This window comes from Zootoca vivipara, chromosome 17, assembly GCF_963506605.1.
Source record: "Zootoca vivipara chromosome 17, rZooViv1.1, whole genome shotgun sequence".
Lineage (NCBI taxonomy): Eukaryota > Metazoa > Chordata > Lepidosauria > Squamata > Lacertidae > Zootoca > Zootoca vivipara.
Window position 1 is genome coordinate 41,737,095 of NC_083292.1, and position 24,945 is coordinate 41,762,039.

The 24,945-nt window shown below is 52.6% G+C and overlaps 1 protein-coding gene across 1 annotated transcript in view; it reads left to right on the forward strand.

Annotated features, from left to right (window-relative positions):
- The first annotated feature begins 6,564 nt into the window (after positions 1 to 6,564).
- KIRREL1 (kirre like nephrin family adhesion molecule 1) overlaps positions 6,565 to 24,945 on the forward strand; it is a 96,200-nt gene continuing 77,819 nt past the window's right edge. The window contains exon 1 of the mRNA XM_035098433.2: positions 6,565 to 6,734. Coding sequence (XP_034954324.1) covers positions 6,677 to 6,734 — 58 coding nt within the window. The 5' untranslated portion in view covers positions 6,565 to 6,676. The remainder of the gene's footprint in view (positions 6,735 to 24,945) is intronic.

Consider the following 24,945-nt stretch of genomic DNA (forward strand, 5'->3'; position numbering starts at 1 on the left):
GGGCTTAAAACACCCAAACACTCTGCTGAGGTGGTTGGAAGATTCAGGACAGATGGAAGCATAGTCAAACTGTGGAACTCCCTGCCACTGGAGGCTGCAGTGGCCAGCGACCTGGATGGCTTTCAAAGGGGATTAGACACATTCATGGAGGAGAGGGTTATCAATGCCTACTAGCCAGGATGGCTTTGCTCTGCCTTCATGGTCAGAGGCAGCAATGTTTCTCAAATACCAGTTGCTGGAAGCCAAAGAATGCAGAAGTGCTGCTGCACTTGGGTCTAGATTCCAAGTTCCTCACCAGCATCTGGTTTGCCACCGTGAGAACTGGATGCTCCATTAAATGGGTTGCTGCTAGGACCCAGCAGGCTTGTGCTGGTCCCGGGGGTGCCCAGCCAAGTGGGGAGTCCAGGTACTCACCCGGGACCAAGCGGGGCCACAGACGGCAGTCCCTGACTACAGGGACAGGACCAGCGAGGAACAACGTCCAGTGGCAGGGTGGCAGCAGGGTCAGTAAACAGTCCGTGGGACTATCCAGGTAGCCAAAGGTCAGTAATCCGTGAGGCAGGGTCAAAGTCCAGTCCAAGGTCCAGGAGTCCTACAGGGGGTCTGTCTGTCAGGGAGCCAGGCAGGAAGCAGGGCAAGGTCCAGGTCAGGAGCAGGCATGTGGTCATGGGCAAGCACATGCTAGCAACTTGGGGCTGGGGCTGGCCGGCTTCCGGTGACCCGCCTCTCCTTCTGGCCTGGAGGCAAGCACTCCTCCTGCAGGAACTTAGTTCCCTTCACCTCTCTGCTCTGAGCCTCTGCAGCTCAGGAGAGGCTGGTGGGTTACCGGACCCAGGGGTGGCTAGTCTCAGCTTCCTGTGACGGGGTTGAGAGTGGGACACCTGCAGGCAATGGGTCCTCCATCACATCCGGGACCAGAGCAGACTCAGCTGATGCCTGCACCTGAGGATCCAGCACAGGTGAGGGCCCTTCAGGCTCCTGCCCTAGCCCTCGCTCAGCTGGATCTGGAGGCGGGGAATCCTGTGCAGGCTGGGATCCCTCAGGTTCAGCATCTGAGTCAGAATCCCAGGCCTTCACAAGGCTCCTCTTATGAGGCAATGATGTGCTCTTATCTGCTGCAGCTTGCAGAAACACCCCACATTTCCTCTACAGGTGGGCAAAGTGCCCACCACTGTCCTTGGCCTGGGAGGTTCTATAAGTACCCAAGGTGGGACTGCTGAATCTTCCCAACTGCCTGTCTAGTCCAGCCTCCTGTCCTCACAGGGGTCAAAGGCCCCTAAGGTAGACTGCCTCTGGACCTGGAGGCCCTATAAATACAGCCCAGCTGCTGAAACAGGCCAAAGGGGGTCCATCTAGTTCAGTGTCTGGTTCTTACAGTGGCCAACCAGAAGCCTCTGTTTGGGAGCCAGCATGTAAGAGCCCTTTCCCCTCTGGCCATTTCAAGCAAATGTTGCTGCCTCCGAGCGTGGTCCCGTGAGATGGTCAGCCTACCACAAACGTGGTTGTTGCCCACCCGTCTCCCATGTGGCTGTGTGAACAGGCCCTCATCTGCTGGCTCATCTTCTGTAGAGCGAACCTTTCCGTCATCTTTCCTTCCCCCCCCCATCCTTCCCTCGAGCAAATTATTCCTGCCTCACCTGTTAACTTAGTTCAACTGACACAGCTAATTGTCTAAAAATAACCCTCTGCTGGTCCAAGATCCATGTGAAGGAGGCGAGACAGGAAAGGCGAGGGAGCCTAGGATGTCCACGTTCCCCAGCGCAAGGTGCGAGAATGCGAGGATGGCATTCTGGAGCAGCTTTGCTCAAGGAGAAAACCAACAAAAAGGGTTGAGGGGTTTATGTTGCTTTTTCGGACAGCTCCTTTGCCAGGAGACAGCGTGGACCATCTGCTGCCTGCGCGAGAAGCCAGTTTCTCTGTGAAAGGGGGTGTGGGGTCTCATGAGTGTTCCTTTCTAAACTATATCAAAGGGCGACCGCCTATAACACAGGCCTTTTTTCTTTGTCATGCTTTTTAAAGTCTAGCTTATTTCATTTAATCCCAAAATTGCAGAGTTGGAAGGGATCCTCAAGGGTCATCTGGCCCAGCCATCTGCACAGCTACAGAATCCCAGCCAGGTGACCTTTCAACCTCTGTTTAAACACCTCCAACAAAGGAGGGTCCGCCACCTTCCTCACGTTTAGTTGGAATCTCCTTCCTTGCATTTTGAATCCACTTGCTTGGCTCCTACTCCCTGGAGCAGCAGAAAACAAGCTGGCTCCATCTTCTGTGATTTAGTCTGAAAGAGAAAGCTCATTTCTGGTGAGAAGGCAGCCCCCCTACTTGGCTGTTAATTGATTTACCAATGAATTAAAAAGTTAATTACATGTGCTGGGCAGTGGGAGAATGCAAGGGCCATGGCTGAACAATCTCCTCTTCCCTTCTACCTGCACTACAAAAGCCAGGAGGATAATAGGAAGGGGCCTTAAAAATATCCCAAGCCACTGGTCCCACCTAGCTCAATTTTGTCAGCACTGCCGGCAGTAGCTCTTCGGGATTTGGAGCTCAGGGGTCTCTCCCAGTCCTACTTGGAGATGTTGCCTACGATCAAACCTGTGACCTTCTGCATGCCAAGCAGATGCTCTGACCGCCAAGCTGCAGCCCTTCCCTTTATGCTGAAGTAAGATTCCAGTCCTCATGGTGAAAAGGAAAGGCTGCTTTAAACAGAAATGCAGGAAGGTGTCATCTAGTGATTTTGGCCATCCCTGGTTGGCAGAGGCTCTTCAGGATTTCAGACATTTAAAGAATCCCAAGAGTTTATCCCTTGCAGAGCTGTGGTTCCCAACATCCCGAAAAACTACACTTCTCAAGATCCTTTGCGGGGGGTGGGGAATAAGAGGAGGCAAATAACAGGAGACATGATAAAAGTTCATAGAATTGTGCCTGGCATGGAGAAAGTGGATAGAGAAAAGTTTCCCCCCCCCCTCTCTCCTAACACTTGAACTGGTGGACATCCATCGAAGCTGGATGTTGGCAGATTCAGGGTGGAGAAAAGAAAGCCCTTCTTCACGCCACACAGAGTGAAACTGTGGAACTCCCTCCCACTGGAGGCAGCGATGGCCACCAACCTGGATGGCTTTAACAAAGGATATTAGGCAAATTAATGGAGGAGGAGAGGGCTGCCACATACACAACGGCTCTCTGGTTCCCTCCAAAGAATCCCAGGAACTGTAGTCCCCGCCTCAGAGAGCCGCGACCCCCAGCATCCCTGACAAACTACACTTCCCAGGATCCTTCGGGGTGGTGGAGAGAGGGGAGCCGCCCGCGCGATCTCGGGGTGGGGCGTGTGGACACGAGCGAAGCGGTCCTTGGGTGCTGCTTCCCGCCAGAGGCCGCCATGCCCCTCTCTGGCCACCAGAGAGCAGCAGTGAGCTTCCAGAGACCCCCTGCGCTTTCCTAACTTCCAGTTCAAAGGGAAGGTCAAAGTTTCTGCCCCCTCCAGGGTGGCTTATTATCCCAATAGGCAGGCGGGGGGGTATTAATCTCCGCTCTGCTCCCCATGCCTGCCTGCCTTTTCCAAGCACCCTTCGTGGGGATTGCGGGGGGGGGGAGATGCAGCCGCGTTGCCATGGAGACCACCGCCTGGGGCAAAGCAGACTAGAGGAGAAATCCAGAATTCTCCCCGCCACCCGCCAGCCAATAGCCAGGGAAGCGAGACGAGGCGGCGAGACGGGGCAGGAGGGGGTCAGCCGCTTCAGAGAAGACGTCCCTTTGATGCTTCCTCTTGGAGGGGTGGGGTGGGGAGAGTAGCGGGTGGGAGCCCGGAGGAACGTGGCGCAGTGTTGCCTAGTGGTTAGAGGATGAAATGGGGAGAACCTTGGCTGGCACACTGACCTTCTTGGAGAAAAGGTGGGACATATGCCAAGCAGCCAGGCGGGTGGCAGGCAGAACTTTGGGATGGGTCCAAAGGGAAACATGGGGAAGGTCCAGCAGCACATGGGAGGGCAGATGCTGGAATCTAGTGGTGTGGTGAGGGTTTTTTGTGGGGAGGGGTCCTCCACTGGTGGGCAGATTCCCTGTGGGAACAGTGCTGACTGGCATGCTGGCCCTCTGCCAACATCAGGGCCTTGTTAGCATGGCTCAGATTTGTGGTAGCTTGTCGTACTGAACACCACAACATGTGTGTGGGTGTGTGCAAGGGGGCGGGTGTCTTTCAACTCGAGGCCTGACTTGGGGGCAGCACCCAACAAAAATTACTAAAAGCACACTAAAAGCTTCCCTGAACAGGGCTGCCTTCGGGTGTCTTTTAAAAATCATGTAACTCTTTATCTCCTCGACATCTGGCTGCCAAGAAGGCCCTCTGCCTGGTCCCCTGTAACTTCACTTCTTGCAGGGAAGGAACCAGTAGAAGACCCTCAAAGGAGGACCTCAGTGTCCGAGCTGGATGATGGGGGTGGAGGTGCTCCTTCAGGGACACCCACCTTTGGATGAGATTGCCCAGGTAAGGAGGTGGCCACAGGCTCTCTCGCTCTGCTGTTGCCTGTGGTGAGATGCCTTCAACGCTGCAAGGAGAGAAGGGGTGGGCCTTAAAATCTGGCCCTTTCCTCTCCCAGATGTGAGATACTCTGCACAGGCTCAATGATGCTCTCTCCATGCGCACCTCAGTCATCCTCCAGGTGCAAAGGAGAAAGTGGGCCTCCAGGAGCTGCCCAGTTCAGAGGGCATCTGGTCCCAGAACCAGGGAAGCCCCTTGGAGGTGAAAAGCCAGCAGCAAAGTACCAGGAAGGCTGTGCAGAAACTCCCCTGGAAGGAGAGAGAGAGAGAGAGAGAGAGAGAGAACTGCCTTTGCAAGGAAAGACATAAACTTTGAATTGCCTTCAGCTGGGGTGGCTTGAGGAAACCTTTGTCTTAATTCTCTGCCTCCTTGGCCTCTGGAGGTGATTCAGAGATGCCTGGAGAGTCGTCAAGAGACGCCCGTCATCACTAAACTTCTCAGATTTCGACAACCCAGATGGCGCCTGGACACCCGTCCCCGAATGATCCGGGGAACTCCTGTCTGAAAGCGACACAGGGCTCGAGAGCCAGATCCCAGGCGTCTTTTAAGCATGTAGGGGGGCGACGACTTACTCCCAGGAAGCTCAGGAATGTAACCATGGTTTCTCCTTCCCCAAAAAGCTAACGAACCTTCTGATCAAGCCACATCAAGGAGCTTTACTCTCAAGTAAATGGGCCTAGGAACCTGGACTTGAACCCCTATGTCTGGTTGCCACCCACTCCAAGCAAGACAGTGTAGTGTAGTGGTTAGGGTGTTGAGCTAAGATCTGGGAGAAACCCAGGTCCAAACGGCCATGAAGCTCACTGTGGTGACTTTGGGCCAGTCTCACCAACCTCAGAGGACTGTTGAGAGGATAAAATGGGTGAGGGGAGAAGTTTGTAGGCCGCCTTGAGCTGCTTGGAGAAACAAGGTGGAGCAGTCATGTAATAAACATCGAGAAGGTACTTTGCTCTCAAGTTCTTCTTTGGCGATCCCTCGTAGCCAAGTAAGATTGTCTTCCATAAACATGGTTTTAACAGTGAGTCCGTAAGTGACTGTGGAGGCCAATTCTGGATCCAAATGGGCGAGGAAGGCAAACCTTGACCCTTGAAATGTAGGCCTGGCTTTCCTGCTTTGCCAGGATTCCTTCCTGCCGGTCATCAGACTGGCCCTCAGCTGATCTGCACAGGGAGCGCTTTGTGCGAGAATGTGCACAGAGAATTGGACATGCCCCACACTCCCCGCTGGTGAACTTTCAGGCTTACTCAGGAGTAGCTGCCATGAGATCCATGGGATTTCCTCCCACCCAGGAAGGCAGCTTCCTAGGCTCCTGTTCAAACCAGCCCTTTACTTAGACCCATGAGGACTAGAGTTTTACTTTATTTCTTTGGAAGAAAGGGGCAACTCAGCAGGTAGAGCATCTGCTTCCCATGCAGATAAACCCCAGCTTCCAGGAAGGGAAGGACCACCAGCGCCCCCTGAAACCCAGGCCAGCGGCTGCCAGCCCAGAGGCTGAATTCATCATCCCTCAGCTCCTGACGTTCTTGCCTTTGCCATCCAACCCCATGGCATCTCCGTGAGGCTGGCCTGGATGACCCTTAGAGTCGCTTTACTTCGGTCATCCTCACATCTGGAGGGCGCCGGGTTTGAGAACGCCGCCATCCCCAACAGCCTCATCTGTAAGGCCTCCGCCTGAGGAGCCTTTGCACGGGAGCAAACCCGGATCGGAGCCCCGACGGGGGTGGGCCTCCCCGCCCTAGCCGCATCCACACGTGCCAGAACTTTGCCCAAGTTGGCTGGAGAAGCGCGTTGAGCCTCGCCGCCGCCTCCGCCTGCTCCTCCCCCAGAGGCCAATCCGGAGCGCCTCTCTCCCTTCCCCCGGCGCTGCCTGCTTCCCTCTCTCCTCCTCCTCCTCCTCCCCCCTCCATCCCAAAGTGGTTCCCGGCGCGCTCCTTCTTCCCCTCCCTCTCTCCCTTTCTGTCTCCCTCCCTCCCTCTCTCCTCCTTCCTCCGCCTCCCTCCGCCTTTTGTGTTACAAGGAGAGGCGCCGGAGCCGGAGCGGAGCGGGTCCCCCGCCGGACTTGCTGGTGGCGGCGGTGCTGCTGGGCGGACGACGGAGCCCCGAGCGAGCGAGCGACGGACCCCGGCCGGCCCTCCGGGAGCGATGCTGGTCCTGGCCGTGCTCTGGGTCTTCACGGGAGCCGACGCCGCTTTCGCCCAAGGTAAATCCGGAGCCGAATTCGGAGCGGAGAGAGACTTTTCTCTCGCTTGTTTTGCGCCTCGACGGCAGCGCCGAGAAACGCAGAACCGAGACTGGGTTGTTTCGTTCATTGCGCGAGATTTTTCGCTCCCCTCCTGGAGAAAAAAACTTGGAGGTGGGGAGAGCTTTAGGAAAAGTGTGGAGCGGATCCCAGGACACCCCCAGAAAGGAGAGAGTCGTTCCCACGGGTTGTTGTTTTTTTGGGGGGGTGTCTGGATTTGCAATGCTAATCGTTGAAAGGGGGTGCAGTCGGATTGAAAGGGGGATGAGCTTCGTTGCTTCCGAGGAGGGTAGTTTGGTGGGGGGACGGGCGGAAGGAATGAGAGTCGCTCCTGGCCCCGCTTCGGGTTTGCAACGGGTGTAAACAGGAGGGGAAACTCCGCTGAAGCTGATGGTTTTTTGGGCGGAGAGGTATTTTAAAAACGGGGGTCCCGATTTTGCGGCCGGGGCGGGAGCCAAACGAGCGTTTAAAGGATCGGGGGAAAGAGGATCGGGCCTGTTTGGAGCCCTCCGCGAGGGCGAGGTTAACTGGATGAAGCCCCCCCACTCCCCCCCCAAAGTAGGATCGGGATCAGAGCGGTGGCTCGGTCCTCTAGGCTCGTACATCGTGGCTGAGGAAGGCGGCGGATCCAGCCACGTTTTCTTCCGATTCTCCTCGCTCCCTGGCAATCTGCAGCCTTAGAAAGACCGCGTTACTCGCGAGGAAGGAGCCTTGAACTCTGTGTGATTGCGGGGTGGTGGTGGAGGAGATACTGACTCGCGAGTAACCTCCATCCAGAAAGAGAGACGAGCCAGCAGCCCTCCCAACCCACCCCCAAAACAAAGCCCACCTCCCTTCTTCCATTTAACACCCGCCCCACATTTGGTTTTGTTTGGAAGCCAAACTCCGGGTTTTTTTGGCTGATGTGGGGAAAAAGTTAAGGCCGAAAGGGTTTTAAAGGGTTTCATTTGCGGGTAGGTGGGGGGTGGCAGAGAGAGATGGAAAAAGTGAAAGTGATTCGATCAGGGCGCGCGCGTGGGGGGAGATGTTTGAGGGATCCCAGTGGGAGGAGGGAACTGTGTTTTTTTCCTCCCCTTTTCATTTTTGGAGCCTGCAGGAAAGTTAAAAACATGTAAAGGGGAGGAGAAGATGTTAAGTGGGGGGAGGAGGAGGGTGGGAGGGCGGAATAGGTTGGGATGGGGGGATTTCCCAGGCACCCAAGCCCCCCCCCGCCCCCGTCTCCGTCTCCCAATCCAGCCTGAGGGGGAGAATTCTTTCCAAGGCGCACGCCGGAAAAGATTTGGGCCTGGGGGGCGCTGTTGGTGTGGGATGGAGTGTGGCTCGTTGCAAAGGAGGATGAACCAAAACTTGGGGGCGGGTGGGGGGCCGGAGAAGAGAGCAAATGAGGGAGGGGGGATGGTGAGAGCGCCTGGTGCCGGTTTGGGGGTCGGGGTGGGGAGGGGGGCGCTGCTGGGCAGTTGAATCAGCGGCGATGGCAGTACCTCTGTCGTCGCCTCTGCAGATTCGGGGTGGGGGGGCGTAGCTGGATTCCTGAGCGCCTCCCCGCCCCCGGCCTGGTGGGATGCGGTTGCCAAGGGCTTGTGGGGGAAGCTTTGGCACTCTGTACAGCTCCTGGGGGTGGAAGGGGGGGAGTTGTAGTTCCGCAGCATTTGGGGGGCACAGGTTCCCCGCACCTTTACCAGCCTCGTCTATTGCGCTGATATCCCTCCTTTTGTTCTCTGAGGAGCTGAAGGTGGAGCATGGCTGGTTCTTGCCCCCTCCTCATTTCACCCCCACAACAACCTTGCAAGGTAGGTCAGGCTGAGAAGGATAGTGACTGGGCCCCAAGTCGCACCCAGCGAACTTCATGGCCAAGTGGGAGGATGTCTTAGAATTGTAAGGTTGGAAGGGACCCCGAGGATCATCTAGAGTTCTAGACCAACCTTGTTGGTGCAGGAATCTTTCACCCAACATGGGGCTCGAACCCAGAACACTGAGATTAAGAGTCTCATGCTCTACCAGCTGAGCTGTTATTCCTGATTCAAACCCTGTTGAGTCTCGGGCCCTAGTCTGATGCTCTAACCACTACACCACACTGCCTCTCTAGCGTGTGTGTGTGTGTGTGTGTGTGTGTTTATACCTGTGTGGTCCTCTCAGCCGCAATCAAGCCCTTTCTATGTGCTGCATGTACAAAAGCTCTGGGGCCCTGTTCTGGAGTCTGTTGTGCTTGAACTCCTGTAGGTGGACATCGGTGGGTGAAACCTTGAACAGAAAGAGGGAAGGTGCTTGGCTTGCAGAATGCCAGCAGAATAGAGCTGAGTGGGGCAGGGGATGTCTGCCTTGTGCCACATCTGCAGTGGAATGGAGGAAGATGAAGGTTCCTTGTGCCACTGCAACATGCTAATAGAGCCTCCCCTGTCAGTGGTAGTCTACCCCGGGATGCCACAAAGGCTGGCAGGATCGTGGGCAAGGTGGCTTTTGGCCTGGTGCAGATTTTTGCTTTTGGGGGGAATATGTGGTGATATCCTTGGCTGTAGGATAATGAGGACTCTCTCTGGTCCCCAGCAGCCATCTATGAGAGGATCCCATGGTGCAGGGTTAAGCTGTGGAACTCCCTGCTGCAGGAGGCAGTGATGGGCATCGGCTGGGATGGCTTTGAAAGAGGACTGGATGAATTAATGGAGGAGGAGGAGGAGGAGGCCATCTGGGGCTCCTGTTTGCCACAGTGGCTCTTGTCTGCCTAAACAACTGAATGTGCAGCAGCAGTAGTGGAAAGGAGTCATGAGTTCAGATTCTGCCTGCAGGTTTGCCAAAAGGGGCGTCTGGTTGGCCTCGAGGACTAGAGGCTGATGGGTCATTGCCCTGACCCAGCAGGCTTTCTTTATGGTCTTACCGGTATATCCTTTTACTCTGAGTAGACCCATTAGAATTAATGGACCTGATACAGCCATTTCATTGGGTGGGATTCAATGCTAGTCTTATTCCTGAGTAAAGACCATTGAATTGGAATACACAAATCACCAACTTGGATCCACTTTTTTCAGTGAGTCTACTCTTGAGTAGAACTGAGCTGTTTGGCTGTGAAAGAGACTCCCAGGGAAGGCGGTGGACTCTCCTTCACTGGAGGTTTTTAAAGAGGCTGGATGATCATCCACCCGGGATTCTTCAACTGGGATTCCTGCATTGCAGAGGGTTGTACTAGAAGACCCTTAGAGGTCCCTTCCAACTCCACAATTCTCTGAGTTGGAATACAACCTGGTAGGATAGCATTGGAGGCAGCCCAATTATTGCAATATTTCAAGCCCCTAGCTAAAGGGAAAAAAGGTGTCCTCTGATGGGGTGGGGGTCCCAAACTGTGTTTCTCTTTAAAATGCTATAATCTCTCTCTCCCCCCCATCCTCTTTTGAAGAAAGCTCTGTGTGTATGTGTTGGCGAGAGACTGTGTGTGTGTGTGTGTGTGTGTGTGTGTGTGTGTGTAGAAATCTGGGCCTTTTATTGGCTGAGATCCCACTCATTTTTTGCATGGGGGGGGAGCTGAGTTTTCAAGCTCCTCCCCTCTGTGACCACATTCCTTATAATTAAAAAGGAGGGGGAGGGGGAGGAGCAGCCTCTTTGCATAGCCTGGAGGGAAAAAGGAGAGAAATTGGGATTTTCAAAGGCGGGAGGGGGCAGGGGTGGGAATCTTGGCCCCTTAGAGTTGGAAGGGACCCCCAGGGGCCATCTAGCCCAACCTTCTGCAATGCAGGGAGAGAGGGGAACCTCTCAAAGCAGTAGATGCTCTCGCAGAGAGCCAAAATGGATTTCTGCTTCTCTCTCCCCACTCACCAACCCACTTCCCTAAGGCCTCCTCCCTTGGGTGGTTTTTCTGAGTTATTCTCTAGGGCTGAGCAGCACAGGAAAGAGAACTTTCTACAGTATTTAAGCCAACTGAAGGAGAGAAGAGGGGGGTGGAGACCAACTGGGGAGAAATTGCTCTGAAATAAAGGCACGTAGAATAAATTGTGTTAATCGTGGAGGTTCCAGAGGGATTGATGTCATTTTGTGGGTAATTCTTTTTTTGCTTCCTTGGGGTGGTCGGCCCCACCGAGGCTGATGAATCCTGGTCCTTGTTTAGGCACAGGGCATGAACCACTCTTGACCGTGCGGAAGGAGCTATGGTTTACGCCAGATATAATCCAGGGGGGAGTTCTTCCCCCTTGGCTCCCCAGATGCTGTGAGACTACAATTCCCACCTTCCTGTGTCAGTTCAGTTGTCGTGGGTGATGGGAGTTGTAGTCCAATGACGTCTGGGAACGCAAAGTTAGAAGAACTCAATCTACATTATGAGCTTAAAACACACACCCCACTCTGTTGCAGGAGGGAAGGATGTGGGGGGAGATATATGTGGGTGTGATGCAGGGCTGGGGTCTAACTCTGCGGCCGATCACCTGCCTGGCATGCAGAAGGGCAGTCCTTTCCTCCTGATCCCAAGGATTTGAGGGAAGGCCCATGGCACCTGCGCTGCATGCAGAAGGTCCCAGGTTCCACCCCAGCCCTATCTCTAGGATAGCAAAGGAGCTGTGCATGTATTGAAATTATCCTGAAGAATGAGAGAGTGTTTACTGGGGAGGGGGGCAGATACTGATGAGGGCTGAGAAAGGAGGAGGCAGGGGGTGGCTGTGTGCTCACTTGTGTGGCGAGGCTGGATGAGGCTCATCGCTCTTCATTTCTCGCTAAATAATTTTCTGTATTTTATCTAAATGAAAGTCATTCTTCTTCTCCCTCCCCCCCCCCCCGTCCCCCCACCCCACCCTCTTTCAATCTCCTGCAGGGCTTCTCCCCACAATGGTGTGTCACAAATTGAAATATTCATTCATTTTCTGAGGCCTTTTCTCTCTCTCTCTCTCTCTCTCTCTCTCTCTCTCTCTCTCTCTCTCTCTCTCTCTCTCTGTCCGCATGGATTATTTTTCATTTTCTCCTCTCTTTTTTCAGGGGGAAGGATGGGGGAAATTTAAAACGGAAAAGATTAAAGATAATTTTGTGTGTGTACCGTATGTGTGGAGAGGAGGGAGACCCTTGAAAATAGAGCAAAACTCCCTCTCTTTTTACGGGGGTTCAGTAAACACCCCCAGCTCTATCCCATGTTGCAATCAGGGGATATCAGTGGGGTTCGCTCTTCTCTTTTGGCGCTCTGCTCCTCTGCCTTTTCACAGCAGCCAGGAGCTTGGAAATTTAGGAGGCGGAAGCTTCCACCTCCTCCCCCAACATCCCTTTATCTCCTTGGCAAAGCACAGTTAGGGTGTTAACTGCAGAGGAGCAAGGGCAGAAAAAATGTTGGCAACCCTGCTATAGAGGCAAACCCTTTCCAGAATTAACAGGGTGGAGGGTTTTGGACGGAGAGGAGAAGGTTGGTTTTGATATCATGCTCTTTCTCCATAGCGTATGGAAATGTTTGCTTCTTGTCTGGTCACCTGCAATGAATTGGAATAGTTTCTAGGTGACCAAGAAGTAGTGATCACAGAAACATAGAATTCTATGATAGAATTCCGCTGCTAAGAAGGAATCTTTCACTCAAAGTGGGGCTCAACCCCACAACCCTGGCGACAAGAGTCTCGTGCTCCACCCACTGAGCTACCCCACTTGCTATAACTGCACAGAAATGGCTCGGGGGGCATTGATCTACCGTGTATATCATTTCATTCATTTATTCTGTAAAATTTAATTAATACTTGATTGTAAAACACACACACACACACACACACACAAAACCTCTGGGCAGATTTAGGTGCTTCTCAGAATTCCCAACCAGAGGATTAGGACAAATTCAAGGAGAACACGGCTATTGATGGCTCTGCTCTGCCTCCATAGTGAAGAGGAAGCCATGCTTCTGAATGCCAGTTGCTGGAAGCCACAGGAGACAAGAGGGTTGCTCTTGTGCTCGGATCCTGCTTGCAGGTTTCCCCAAAGAGGCATCTGTGGTCAGCCACTGTGAGGACAGGAGGCTGGACTAGACAGGCCCCCTTTGGCCTGACCCAGCAGCCAGGATCCTCTGTGGTTCTTATGGAACCTCCAGCTCCAGAGACAGTCTATCTGCATTCCCAAGCTCTTTGGGACATTTGGCCCCTGTGAGGACAGGAGGCTGGACCCTTTGGCCTGATCCGGCCGGCTCTTCTCATATTGGCAAGGAAGCCTCTCTCCCTGCCCGCCCCCCTGCCGCCGCTCTGAGGTTTTCCTCCCCCCCCCCCGCTGTAAGAAGCGGCGTAAATATTGTGAGTGGCACTCGTAAATATTGTGAGTGGCACTCGGGAGATAATAGCAGTCTGACTGCAAATTGATTAGTGTTGTGTGGAAACTGCCAGCCTGGGCTGCCCACGCAGACCGTGTGCCACTTACCTGCCGGGTTCGCTCAGAGGGAACAGATGGAGGTGGGGGGCTGGCATGCAGAACGCTGGGGGAATGGGTGCGGCGGAGCAGCGAAGGACTTTGGTAACATGGCGCCCGGAGCGAGGACCAAATTTTGAGCTCCTCCTCCCCAACTATTTCTTATTTTCACAATGATTGGTACAGTTGCTTTTTATGCATCTTCTCAGTAGGTATCCATATAAAACAGGTATTATTATTATTATTATTATTATTATTATTATTATTATTATTTTGCACCCAGTGGGGGGGGACCACCTGCACCGCCCTAAATCTGGAGCTGGGGGAGTCCGATTAAAACCCTCCTCCAATGGGGAGAGGGAGCAGCTCAGCTCCCTAGAGACCAGGGAATTGAGTGGAAAGACAGACATTTGTGGCTGTACTTTGTATGTTGCTGGAACCCCATTGCCGCCTCTAACCATTGGCCCTGCTGGCTAGGGCTGGCTGAAGGAACATCCCCACAGCCTCTGGAGGGTGTCATTTTTGCTGCGCCTGCTTTAGGATCCTGGTCAGGGGTGGGGAGCCCTCCCCACTCGTCCCCTCATCATCCCCGACCACCGGTCATGCTGGCTTATTTATTTATTGCAGTGATAGCCCAGCTTTTTCTCCCTGGTGGTTAAGAGGTGTCATTCATGGTTCTTCCTCCCCTTGTTTAATCCCCACAACAACAACCCTGTGAGGTAGGCTAAGAGGCAGCAACTTCCAGGGAGCTTCATGGCAGATTTGGGGGGGGGGTTCCGAAGGCTCATCTCTTCTGGGCCCTAGTCTGACGCTCTAACTGCTGCAGCACACGGTTCAAGTCTTACTTGAGATTAGTTTAGGAACATAGGGACCTGCCAAAGTTCTTTCTTTCTTCACGATCATGAGGACTTGAAACTTGCATCCTTTTAATAAAGGGATTAAAATTAATAGAAGGATGAGAAGGTGATTAAAGAAGAAGAATGAAGTGGTGACATCAGGAAGCAATGGGCATATGTTTGTAACAGGAGCTGGACAGCTAATTATTATTTTTAAATTGTATTAAATTTAAATAATTTGGATCAATTTGTTAAAATTTGGAAAACTAATAGAAAAGCAACCCCGGAGAGCTGTGGCTGCCAGTCAGTGTAGGCAACATTGCAGTTAACCCTGCACCAGCCCACCTGTTCCTGAGCTCCCTTTCTAGAGACTGCACTCTGCTCCGCAATCACACTGACATGAGGGTGGGTGGTGCCCCTGAGCTCGTGCAGAGCGCCGTTGCCTCTTCACCTTCGAGCGAGAGGAGCCCAGGGTTGGCGGTGCCTCCCCTCTGCCTGCTGACGGGAGAGGAAAGGGCAGGTGGGCAGCCTCCCCAGCCGCCCGTCTCAGCTTGTCTCGCGAATCTCCCTTTCTGCCCATCTCCGGCTGCCATGGCTGTCTATCAATCAGCCCTCGCACTCGCCTCCCACTCTTCTTCCAAGTCATAACGGATCCTGCGGAGGATGGCTCCCCCCCCGGACTCTTCTTGCACTCGTCTTCACGGCGTTTGGGCAGGCCTGCATTGGAGGGGGCAGCCCAGACTTTGGGGTGGGTGGGGGAGGCTCTCCTTCACCGGGCGGGGGAAGGGGGGAAGTGTGCAGAAACTTCCTAGAATGTGTGGAATCCCAGAACGGTCCAACTGGAAGGGACCCCAAAGGTCATCCAGCCCAACCACCTACAATGCAGCCTCGCTGGAGTTTACCAGCAGAAGCTGGTGGACAAGAGCGCCTCTGAATTAAGTGCAGAGTGCCGAGCTGGTTCCGGTCCTAGCCCCGCCCCTCTGCTGTGGGTACTGGAGGCCAGAAGCTCCGGGGCGCCTCTGCTCTGAATCCAAGTGTTGCTGCACCCTTTTCCGTCTCTGCAGGGGGTTGGGCTAGATGACCCTTGGGGGTCTCTTTCACCTCTACAGTTCCACGATTCAACATTAGGGGAAATGGCTTTGCAAACAATGTTCATGTTAGGCATAGTTACATTATTTGGGGTGGAAGAGCGGCTAATTTGATGGTGATGGTGATGATGCAATAAGCATATACTAGGATAAATTTGCAATGAGACACTGGTGCATTTTCACAGGGACAATGCTTTAGAACTCTCAAATGATGTCCAGAACTTAAGAGTGTCGAGACCAGACCCTCAAATGTCCAGATCCGCCCACCCCATCTGCAAACCAGGGCTGCTGGGTGGCTGCAGGGGTCTCCCCCCCCCCCCCGGGGCTCCAAACTGGGACACCTGAGACCCAGACGGGCTGGTGAGAAGGGCTGGTGGGTGGTGGCCAGGTGAGCGGATTCCTCTCCAAGGCACCCGGATCCTGCAGCGTTTCCTCTGATTAATCCAGCTGTGTCAACAGGTCCCCGAGGCTAGGTGACGTGTGTGGCCCCTTTGGGCGCTGGCTGCCTCGTGAGTCACTGCGCCTCTCGTCTGGCAAGCCGTCTGAGGGCGGAACGCCACCGGTGAGACTTAGCAAGCCTTGGGCCAGGCATTGTTTCTCAGTCTAACCTACTTTGCAGGGTTGTTGTGGGGAGGGGGGGAAAGCACACCCGCCACCCTGAGCTCCCTGGAGAAAAAGGTGGGATATAAATGCAACAAATAAATAAGATTGCAATAAATGAGCAGATTACTAGATGGGGGCACCAAAGCACTCTGGTGAGAGGCTGGCACCTCTGCACATGTGCAGAGGCACTATTGCTATGTGTGCCGGGCGGGAGCAGGGAGGGGTCTAGGTTCAGGGGGAATCCTGAACTGGGCTTGTGTGATGGTTGGAGCACCTCCTGCCCGATCACCGGAGGAATTCTCTGTGTGGCCATGAAAAATTTGGGGGCCATATCCCAATGGGGAGGTGAGATGGGGAGCAGAGGCTGAAGTGAGTGGAGCAACAGGGCTGGTTCTTGCCTTTGCACAACAAAGTGAGATTCCACCAGAGGTTCCTACAATCCACCCAGGCAAGCAGCAGGTTTCAGCTGTGATTGCTGCATTGCAGGCGGTTGGACTAGATGGCTCTGGGGATCCCTTCCAACTCTACAATTCTGGGCATGATTGCAGTTCAAGAATGTGAAGGGCGTGTGGGAAAGGGCCTGTGTCCCTAGGGAGGGTGTGTGGCCTGGGACTGGGCTAAGGGCCAAGGGTCAGATAGTTTGTACTGAGATAGCTCTGTGTTCTAGATTTGCTCTTGCCATACCCCTGCGAGGTAGGCCACAGGGGGGCCCTGTTTTGCAGGCAGAAGACTTGGCAAAGGCTACACTACTGTAGGGCCTCAACAGTGGAGCGTGATGGGAGTGCTCTGACTCTCTCCCAAATGGAAGCCTGGGTGTCCCTCCCCCTGCCCGTCCAATGGTGTGTTGATGGCCACCCCGGGGCTGCATCCTGTCTGTCCCCCTCCATCTCAGCGCCAGGCTGAGTGGAGCCATTGTCAGAGCTCAGCCACCCGTGGCAGCCAGCATCAAGGGGTGAGCTGGGGCTACAGGAAGAGGCAGCCTTGTGGGATGGAGGGGGCTTGCTCAGGGGGGTGAGGAAAGGGAGCCTCCTTGCATTCCATTGAGGGTGCCTTGCAAACAGTGGGGGGAGGCGGCAAAGAGCAGGAGTGTTTGTAGGATAATGGGGGGAATGGACTGCGATCGCAAGCAACAATAAAAGCATCTCCCCCTGCCAGGCCCAAGTTGAAGGCCAGCTTGGGTCTATTCATTTCAGTGGGTCTACTCTAAGTAGTTGGATATGCCTTGGAGTCATAGGGTTGCAGTGTTGGAGACGGCCCCAAGGGGCATCTCGTCAATACACCTGAGAAAGGATATTGTAGAGCTTGAAAAGTTTAAGGGCGAAGTCATCAAAGGGACAGAGCGACTCCCCAGTGACTTTTTAGTTTAGAGAAAAAAGGCAAGTAAGAAGCGACATGATAGAAGTTTATAAAACAATGCATAGCACAGTGAAGACGGGCAGAGAAAAGCTTTTCCTGCTGTCTCCTAATGCTAGAATCCATTGAAGCTGAATGCTGGGAGATTTAGGACAGATGAAAGGAAGCCCTTCATCCTGCGCAGAATTAAACTGCGGAACTCCCTCCCACAGGAGGCAGGGATGGCCACCAGCTTGGATGTGTTAAAAGAGGATAAGGCAAATTCATGGAGCAGGAGGGGGCCATCCATGGCTACCAGCCGTGATGGATCTGCTCTGCTCTCATGGAAGGAGGAGGCAGCCATGCTTCCGAATCCCAGCTGCTGGAAAACCACAGGAGGGGAGAGTTGCTCCCCTCGGGGGTCCTGCGCATAGGTTTCCCTTTGGGGCACCTGCTGTCCACTGTGAGAACAGGAGGCTGGACTGGATGAGTCCACTTTGGCCCGATCATCAGCAGACTCTAGAGTCCGCCACCTTCCGAAGGAGTCTGCTCAGGGGGCATGTCCAGGGCAGCTTGGACGTGGGTGTTTGGATGAGAAGTCTGGGCAGGTTTTGTAGATTAAGACTCATGAATTCGCCAACCTGATTCCCTTCTTTGCACTCCAATTCCCATCGACTGCAGTCAAACCCAACCCCAGTTGCAAATTCTCTTGCCTTTCATTTATGAAACGCTCTTCCACACCCCTCTCCTCCTGGCCAAGCCCAGAGCGGTTAACCAAGGAACTTCATCCTCTGTGTAACGTGGAATGAGCTGATGCAACTTGCTGGCCCCCCAACATTGGGCACCAGCCAGTGGCTTAGACAGGCTTTTGGATTCAGGCAAGAGGGGAGGCCCATTAGCTTTGATAGCTAAGCAGAGCTTCTATGTCCAGAGGCAGTCTACCTTGGAACGCCAGTCTCTGGGAAGGGGCTGTTCCCATAACCCTCCTGCCCTGTATTTTCACTTCCCAGAGGCTCCTGGTTGGTCCCCTCAGGGGTCTTCTGGGGGTGGGTCTCTGACGGAGCATGACTGTTTCTTTGGGAACCCCAAAATCCTTGCTTATGTGACTATGTAAGTGAGAGAGAAGAGGGTGCTGTTCTTTGTCAGGCTGTGTCCTGGCTGGGGGTTCATTCCAGTCACCAGCCACTGCATGACGGAGCGGGGCTCTGTGAATCCCAGCCGGCCTTTGCTCCCGGTGAGGAGGAGGCTCCTCCCCGGGAGACTTGAGCTGCCTCCTCCTCCCCATCCCTAAACCCTCCTTTAAAAGCCACTTAAGGAAATTGGGGTTGAAGCTGCCAGCAGGGCCTGCCAGGCTGCCTCGGGATTAAGGGGTTTAACTCTGGGCCTTCTGGCCACAAAGCCAGCATATGCTCCCTGCCCCGTAAGCCCAGGCAATTTCACCGCCCTCCTGAGCTGCCTGAGAGAGCATCTCTGTGGGTCTTTTCCTTGCACCCTGGGGTGGGTGGGGGTGCCTGTAGTGGAAGAGAGAACTTCTGCAGAGGGAGCTCTCGAAATCTGAACCCTGATCCACATTGTGCATCTATTATTATTGTGGTTAATAATACATAATAATACAGTAAATCATAAATAAATAATTATAATAAATTATAATATTTGTATTAAATAAAAATTAAGCCTCTGCCATGCTTTAGTTGTTTTCCTTTCCAGCTCCAGAATCCTATTATGATATCATCATCATCATCATCGTTTTCATTTTATTCCATTTTTTTGCATTTGTATGCTGGCTTTTCCTCCAAGTGATTGCCACCAACTCTCATAGCAATAGAACTCAAGGGCACCCATTGAAACTGAAGGTTGGAAGTTTCAGGACATGTAAAAGAAATTCCTTATTCATGCAGTGCAGAGTTCAACTGTGGAACTCCCTCCCACAGGAAACAGTGATGGCCATCAACCTGGGTGCCTTTGAAAGAGTATTGGACAAGTTCATGGAGGAGGACAGGGCTATCGAGGGCTAGTAGCCACAGTGGCTGCGCTCTGCCTCCATCGTGAAGAGGCAGCCATGCTTCTGAATCCCAGTTTCTGGAAACCACCGGGGAGGGGCAGGGCTCTTGTGTTCAAATCCTGATTTGTTGGTTGGTTTCCCATTGAGGCATTGCTTGGCCACTGTGAGAACAGGAGGCCGGGCTAAGCTCTTCTCCTGTTCTTATGAGCTCAAGGTGACTCTCCCCCCCTCGCCATTGATTCCTCACAACAGCCCTGTGGGGTAGGTTCGGCAGAGACTGTACTGGTGTCACCCAGTGAGAACTTCATGGCTGAGTGGAGGATTCGAATCCTAGACACTCCCAGGCCTGAGTCCAAGACTCTAACCCCTGCACGGACTCTCCGCCCCCCCACCCCCACCCCCAGATTCTTTGCCGGGGTGGAGGGTGCTACATGCATTAACTGGGCTTTCAGGGTATGCTATGGCTGTGTAGGGAAGCAGGTCCTTTTGGGGAGGGGAGGGAATTCTGGGATCTGCTCTCCCCTGCCCTCCCCGGGTCACAAATTCTCCATCCCGGAGCACACACCTACCTGAATGGATCTCCCAGCTTATTTGCATTGATCGTTTCATGTTCAATTGCATCTTGCCTTGTATTGATTCAGAAAATAAATAAATCACGAGCCTCCCTGGTTAATTGGGCTCTTTGGAAAGGCCTACGTAAATCAATTAAATGATAAACCAAATTTGATCCTCCCACCTGCCGTGGAAGGAAGGAACCTGGGATGGGTCTTGTCAGACAGACAGGGCAGAGTTGAAAGACATCGCTGGGGAAAGAAAGGGAAGAGGTTGTAGGTAAATCATTAGAGAGGGGCTGGGAATCGGCTTAATTTTCTGCTGCAGGAAGGAAAAGCCAGGCATTTGGATGTGAAGAAGCCCAAAGTGGGAGGCAGTATGGTGTAGTGGTTAGAGTGTTGGGCCAGGACCTGAGAGAGACCAGAGTTCAAATCTCCACTCAGCCATGAAGCTCAGTGGGTGACATTGCAGGCCAGTCACTGCCTCTGCCCCTAACCTACCTTGCTGGGTTGTTCTGCAGATGAGAGCATCAAACCAGAGTTTGAACCCCCACCTGACCATGAAGCTCCCTGGGTGACTCTGGGCCAGTCACTCAATCTCTGCCTAACCGACCTCGCAGGGTCGTTGGTGGGCTTGAGCCTCACTAGCTTTTTCGTGGAAGCTTTCAGGAGCGACTGTGACGCTTGCACACGCACACACGCCTACAGCTTCTTCTTCCTCATCCCTCCCATGCTGCTCTCCTCTCCTCTCCCCCCCAAACTTGGTTTTTCCTTTGGCAATAGTTACTGGGGGATTATAGCTAACTCTTCATAAAGATTCCCCTAATTGCTTGGCTTACTTCAGGTTTTATCATCAAAGCAGCTGTTATTCCCTCTCTAGCCTCCTTTTTCTTTTTATTATCTCTTAATTAATCACTCTGGCTTTCACACTTAGCAGATAATTAGAGTCCCCAGAGCCTGACTGCTCATTTTCATAACCTCTTGCTCTGGGAGGCAAGAGGAAGGAAGGAAGGAAGGAAGGAAGGAAGGAAGGAAGGAAGGAAGGAAGGAAGGAAGGAAGGAAGGAGGGAGGGAGGGAGGGAGAGAGAGAGAGAGAGAGAGAGAGAGAGAGAGAGAGAGAGAGAGAGAGAGAGAGAGAGAGAGAGAGAGAAGGTAGCAGCACTCGGACCCCCCCCCCCAATCAAAGTAGCACCTTTATTACTGTTTGTTTATTGTGATATTTGCACCCTGCCTTTTCTCCAAGGCTCTCAAGGCGGCACACATGCTCCCCCCATTGTATCCTCTCAACAACCCTGTGAGGTAGGCTGAGAGATAGTGATTGGCTTCCAAGATCCCTCAGTGAGAGCTCCACTGCCGAGCGGGAATTTGAACCCTGGCCCCTCCCAGGTCCTGCTCCAGGACTTTAACCACTATTCTGCCCTGCCTCTGTGTTGTAGGGACAAATCAGGTGGCCTGCGGGTGTCCCTTCATCTTATGCAAAGCCCCCTTGAAATTGTATGTATGTACGTAATTCATATTAAATTAAATTCATATTAAATTAAATGTAATTAAATTCATATACTGTACCGCCCTTCGTCGCAAGATCTCATGGTGGTTCACAGAACAGAATAAAAGATAAAAACACAAGTTTTAAAACAAAAGCAACAAAGCAATAACCTGCACCTTCCCACAGACACATTTAAAAGGCTGTGAAATATATTAATCAGACCAAGGCCTGGTTGGAGAGTTGGAGGAATTGCAGAGAAGGAAGGGACCCTGAGTCTCTTGTCCAACGAATGCAGGAACCTCTGTTTTAAAAACCTTCAATGAAGGAGGATCCACCACAACAAATCTATTAGTTCATTGTTTCAAACTTTTTTGGGCAGACGCAGGGAATTTATGGTTCTTTGGAAGTTTTGTTTTGGTGGGCTCTCCTTCCCTGGAGGTTTTTAAGCAGAGGCTGGATGGCATCTGGCATGGAAGCTTGAGCTGAGATTCCACCATTGCAGGGGGTGGACTAGATGTCTCTTGGGGTCCCTTCCAACTCTTAAGATTCTATGGTTCTTTTTAATGGGATTTCTTCTGGCTAGGTCTCAAAGTGGGTTCCAACAATAAAATATGCATTTATAAAACAAAATTATTTTAAAAAGCGAGAATGAATAAGTAAGCAATTAAAATGTTATAGCTACAGTATATGGAACCTACATATAATATATATCTATAAAGTGCTTGCATCTGGTTGGCCACTGTGAGAACAGGATACTGGACTAAATGGGCCATTAGCCTGATCCAACAGCCAGACTCTTCTGCTGGTCTTATAGAGCCTCCAGCGCCAGAGGCAGTCTATCTAGTCTCCTAGGTTCTTAGGGGTACTGTACTGTACTTGGCCACTGTGAGAAGAGGGTGCTGGACTGGATGGGCCCCGTTTGGCTGGATCCAGTGGCAGGGCTCTTCTGATCTCCCCTCAGCAGTCTACCGTGATCTAGGGCAGGACCCTGTTTCCCCCAGCTGGCTAGTCCAGAGGTTTTCTGGTTGCCAAAGGACAGGCCACCAAGGCTGCAACAACCGCCTCGCCTGTTGTCTTCCTGCCTTGGAGAGAGAAACGCAGAGCTGACGTCCAGAATGGCTTTCGAAAGGCCCCTGTGGGCATGCCCAAAGGTAGCAAATATTGGGGAGCGGGTGTTCAACGAGATAAGTAGAATTGCTCATCAGGAAGTCTTCCCAGCCTGCCTTGCTGAATCCCTACCATAATGAGAATCGGGACTCGGTGGATAAACCACGAATTGGATTTCTCTTAGTGGCTGCACATAGGGAGGAACTGGAGCGCTTGGTTGGAGTGTCAGCCTGACAGAAAAACCGACCCACAAATTTAGGTTGGCAAGAGGAACAAAGCACACAAACAACTTTGCGGGAGAAGGGGGGGGGAGCTTCATTTTGCCCACAAATTCTCCCGAGAACCATCAACCAGTTCCAATGGTTTATACTAATTTGTGGAGCCCTCAATGAGAAGATGTCTTACAAGTTTATGCTGGTCTAAGTGGCTGGTCATGTACAGCAACACAGGTTTTCATGATGTATTTGGGGGGGGGGATGTCTCTGGGCAAATTTAAAGAACCAAAGGGGTATGTCATCCACATTTTAAGGCAAAGTGTTTTAGCTGTGATTCCTGCATTGCAGGGGGCTAGACTAGATGGCCCTGGGAGATCCCTCCCAACCCTACAATTATATGGTTAATGGAAGTTTCTAAGCAGAGGTTGAGTGGCCGTCCTCCAGGGATTCTTAAGTTGTGATCCCTGTGTTTCAGCAGGGTTGGGCTAGATGACCCAGGGGGTTCCCTTCCAACACAGAATTATGTGATTCTAAGAAATAAAGATATTTAAAAGAGGGGAAAGGAATCTACCAGGAGACACAATGCAAGAGATGGATCCTCCCTTCTAGAGCGTCTGCGCTGGCTTTTTTAAAAAGGCAAATTCCATGCAGTCGCTTTCCGACTTTGTTATTTGGGGGAAGGAGGGCGGGCAGATAATAGACTGGAGTAGGCAAGAACTTCGGAGCTGCTCTCTTGATAATGGCAGCCAGAGACCATCCAAGCCGCTGCTGTCTGTTACTTAATTATCTCTGAATGGGTTTTTTGTTCGAGCCTTTAAACATTTACTCTGATTGGGTTGTTGCCTCCAAAACGTCACACACACAGACACACACACACACAATCCTCATCTTCCTTTCTTTGGTGTTTCTATGGAAACACCTCCAGGCATACAATTGTTCTCCTATTTTGTAATAAAAGTTGGATAGGGATAGTTCACCCCCTCTGCGCCTCCAACACACACACACACACACACACACACACACACACACACACACACACACCAAACCACAACCCTGCGCTTGCTCACAAACTCAAATTTTTGCACATGGAAACACACACAGATTGATAGTTGGGCTCCATGACCGCCCCCCCTCTTGAAAGATCAGCCACCCCATCTCTCTTAAAAGTGGGGGAGCGAGGGGTGTAAAAATGAAGTTATTAATGCAGCACACAGATAAACTGTGGAACTCCCTCCCACTGGAGGCAGGGATGGCCAGCAACTTGGATGGCTTCGAAAGAGGACTGGACAAATTCATGGAGGAGGAGAGGGCTGTCGAGAGCTACCAGTAGTAGCCCCGTGGCTATGCTCTGCCTCCATGGTCGGAAAGCGTATGGTAATGCTTCAGAGTAATACCAGTTGCTGGAAACTGCAGGGGGGAAGAGGGCTGCTGTGCTCAGGTCTTGGCACTGGCCACTGTGAGAACAGGAGGCCGGGCTAGATGGGCCACCTTTGGTCTGATCCAGCAAACTCTTCTTCTGTTCTCATGGAACCTCCAGGTCCAGAGGCAGTCTATCTCATTCCAATGTTCTTTGGGGTATTTGGCCACAGTGAAAAGAGGATGCTGCACCAGGTGGGCCATTGGCCTGATTCAGTGGCCAGGCTACAATGTACAACAGGTTACATTCCAGGCAGGCAAAAGATAGATTCCTACATGCAAACATGAGCACACATCTCTCTCTCTCTCTCTCTCTCTCTCTCTCTCTCTCTCTCTCTCTCTCTCTCTCTCTCCCTCCCTCCCTCCCTCCCTCCCTCCCTCCCTCCCTCCCTCCCTCCCTCTCTCAAGAGGCATCATCACAGCTCCATGAGGCATCCCAGCCAAACAAAGGCACTCTGGGAGGATGTGGGAACACTGGCAGAGAGGGGGGTGGCCTGTGAATAGGGGGCGTGGCCAGGGGAGTCTCCAAGGCCAGGTAAAGGAGTCCTGGAGGACTTTGTCCCGTCTGAGACCTGGAGATTCTGCTGATGCTTCAAATCTGTCTTGAGAGCCCTTTTCACAGGGTTGCTTTTGTTTATCGTCCTCTCTACCTTTTCTCATTGTTCCTTTTGACATCCACAATCCCCCCCTCCAATGAGCCTAATTTAACTCAGCTGAGTCTTGATGGCTCTGTCGGATCTGGGTTTTCCTTCCTCCATTCCTTCGCTCCTTCCTCAGTCCTAAAAGTTGGCATCTTGTCTCCTGCCTTTGCTAATGAGGGTTCTGCGAAGCAGAGGAAGAAGAGTGGTGTGTGTGTGTGTGTGTGTGTGTGTGTGTTTGCACTGGCTCCATCTCTCTCTCTCAGACTGGGGAAAGATGTTTTCCAGGTTGTCTGGGGCTGATTAGTTTGGCCGCATTTGGAATATGCTGGGTGACCAATTCCGTTCGTCTCACCACGGAAAGGAAATTGCAGAGATGGGAAAGGTTCAGAAAAGGGCAAATGATCAAGGGAACAGAGGGACTCCCCTATGTAGCATTTGGGGTGTTTGAGCTCAGAGAAAGAAGGCAGGTGAGAGGCAACATGGTAGAAATTATGCATGCTGGCATGGAGAAAAGTGTTTCTCCCTCTCTCCTGACCCTAGAATTCATTGACCTCCA